This window comes from Scylla paramamosain, chromosome 19 (genome assembly GCF_035594125.1).
Source record: "Scylla paramamosain isolate STU-SP2022 chromosome 19, ASM3559412v1, whole genome shotgun sequence".
In the NCBI taxonomy this organism is placed as follows: Eukaryota; Metazoa; Arthropoda; class Malacostraca; order Decapoda; family Portunidae; genus Scylla; species Scylla paramamosain.
In genome coordinates, this window is record NC_087169.1 from 5,377,227 (window position 1) to 5,379,616 (window position 2,390).

The following is a 2,390-nucleotide window of genomic DNA, read 5'->3' on the forward strand; positions in this document are numbered from 1 at the left end:
GGCACCTTCGCTTAGGGCAGTGGTTCCCAAACTATCTTACCTGACGCCCCCTTTTTGCTTCCAGTAGACCCGCACGCCCCCAGTGCCTCTTTTTTTTTTCATATGAAATGATTCTTACATTTATTTCTTAGCATTGTTCAGGAAAACATATTTGTTTGTATTACATTTTAATAATGAAAGCCACTCAAACAAATAATACTACATTCCAGTAACTAAAATGGAAACATTTGGTTCAAATTGAGCGAAAAAAAAGGTTTGAACATTAGCAAATTGGCAAAATTGAGTTGCAGTTTTAAGAAAAAATACTTTGAAAACATGGCATATAATATTTGGAATGACTCATGAGACTAAGGCTAAATTTATGAACTAATTTAGTGAGATGGATGCTGCTGCTTCTTCCTCACAAGATCAGAAATTCTAGGATTGAAGGATGACAGCGCACAACGCAAGTCATTTTCTACATCAAGTCGGTTGCGCTGTTTTGTTTTCAGAACAACAAGAGCTGAAAATCCTGCTTCACAAAGATAAGTAGAAGAAAAGGGAAGAATCACACGAAGTGCTTCTTCACCTACTTTTGGGTAAATGGGGAGATATTTCTCCCAAAACTCTTCTAACTTCATTGTTTCAAAGTCCCTTTTCGCGCTGGAGTCACATTTCAAATCGATGGCTTCCTCTTGCAGTGATTCCAGTAACAACTCCACATCAGTGTTAAATGGATTCTGCACCAATGTCCAAAGAGAATTCTCCATTGAGACATCTGGAAAATAGTGCATAAATTCCTCAGCAAGGGAATGCAGATGTGATAAAACCTCTTTTGTCACGTCATACTGCTCAATGTTTCTCTTCTCAGATAAGAGCTCATTCAGATGTGAGAACGATGAAAAGTTCCCAACTTGTACTTTTCGTTTCCAAAGATGAATTTTTTCGGTGAAAGCTCTGATCACATCAGAGTGTGCAATGATGTTTGTGTTTCTTCCTTGTAACTTCAAATTGAGGTTGTTGATAGCCTCAAAAAAGTCCACAAGGTATGCTAGTGAGAGCTGAAAGTCTTCCTCTCTGAATGCTTCATACAGTTTGTCTTGTTTCTGCTTCTGCAAGAAAATTTCCACTTCATCTTTGAGCTCGTAAAGACGACTCAGCATGTTTCCCTTGGAAAGCCAGCGGACTTCGGTGTGAAACAGGAGAGTCTTGTAATCAGGGCCCAAATCTGAGCAAAGAGCTGCGAAAAGCCTAGAATTCAAAGAGCTATTCTTTACAAAATTCACCACTTTTATTGCCAAATTCAGTGAACTGCGTAGATTACTAGGCAGAGTTTTGCTTGCTAATGACTGTCTGTGGATAACACAGTGAGTCCCAGTTACAGCAGGATTTTTTTCTTTCACCAGCTTCACAAATCCAGAGCGAGATCCAATCATTGATGGGGCACCATCATTACAAACACCGACTAATTTTTCCCATGAAAGACCGTGCTCTTGGAAAAACTCATCAACCTTTGAAAAAACATCGATGGCCTTTGCTGTTGTCTCCAGTGCTGCTGAGAAAAGAATTTCTTCTTTCACAGTTCCTTCATCCACGAATCGAGAATAAACAAGCAGCTGGCAGAGGTGAGCAACATCAGTACTTTCATCGCACTGTATTGCAAAGAAGCGAGATGCTTTTATTTTGTCCAAAACTTGTTCTTTTATGTCTTCTGAAAGTTCGTCAATGCGACGCTTCACTGTGTTATCTGATAAGGAAATCTTTGATAACTTTCTTTGGCTTTCTTCCCCAAGCACAGTATTTGCAGCACTCAAAAGGCAGGGTTTTACAAGAGTTTCCCCCACAGAGTGAGGCTTCTTTGCTTTTGCAATAAGTAGTGACAGCTCGTAAGATGCTTCCACCAGTTTCCACGTTTCTTGATGAAAAACACTGCTTGAGTCCAGCTTCATACGATTCAGCTCATGCAGTATGGCTGTGAAGAGCTCCTTTGGGTTTTCTTTTAATGCTTTGTGGTTTGTGCTCAAATGTCGCTCCAGACGACCAGGTATTAAGGCGTCATTCTTGAGGACTGTATGGCATATGACACACTGAGGGAGATGAAATCCATTCCTCTCTATAACAGTGAAGCCATACTTGATATATTCATCTGAATACTTTCTTTTCTTTGCCCCAGACATTTCTGCAAAGTGAAAATAGCAACAAACTTATAAACTGCACCATGGAACTAAGTAGTTATATAACATACCGTATTGGCATGCACCACACCACACATTCATATAACATAGATCACACAACTGGAAATCATAAATCTGTAACATACCACAAATATTCAGCACACAACGTGGCTTATATCTTAACAATAATGACAATGAGAACAACTGCGGAAAATACAACGAGAAGAAGCAAACGGA

The 2,390-nt window shown here is 39.5% G+C and overlaps 1 protein-coding gene across 1 annotated transcript in view; it reads right to left on the reverse strand.

Annotated features, from left to right (window-relative positions):
• Positions 1-371: 371 nt before the first annotated feature.
• Positions 372-2,390, reverse strand: part of LOC135109451 (protein FAM200C-like) — a 5,500-nt gene continuing 3,481 nt past the window's right edge. Inside the window, exon 2 of the mRNA XM_064020829.1 lies at positions 372-2,158. Coding sequence (XP_063876899.1) covers positions 372-2,158 — 1,787 coding nt within the window. The remainder of the gene's footprint in view (positions 2,159-2,390) is intronic.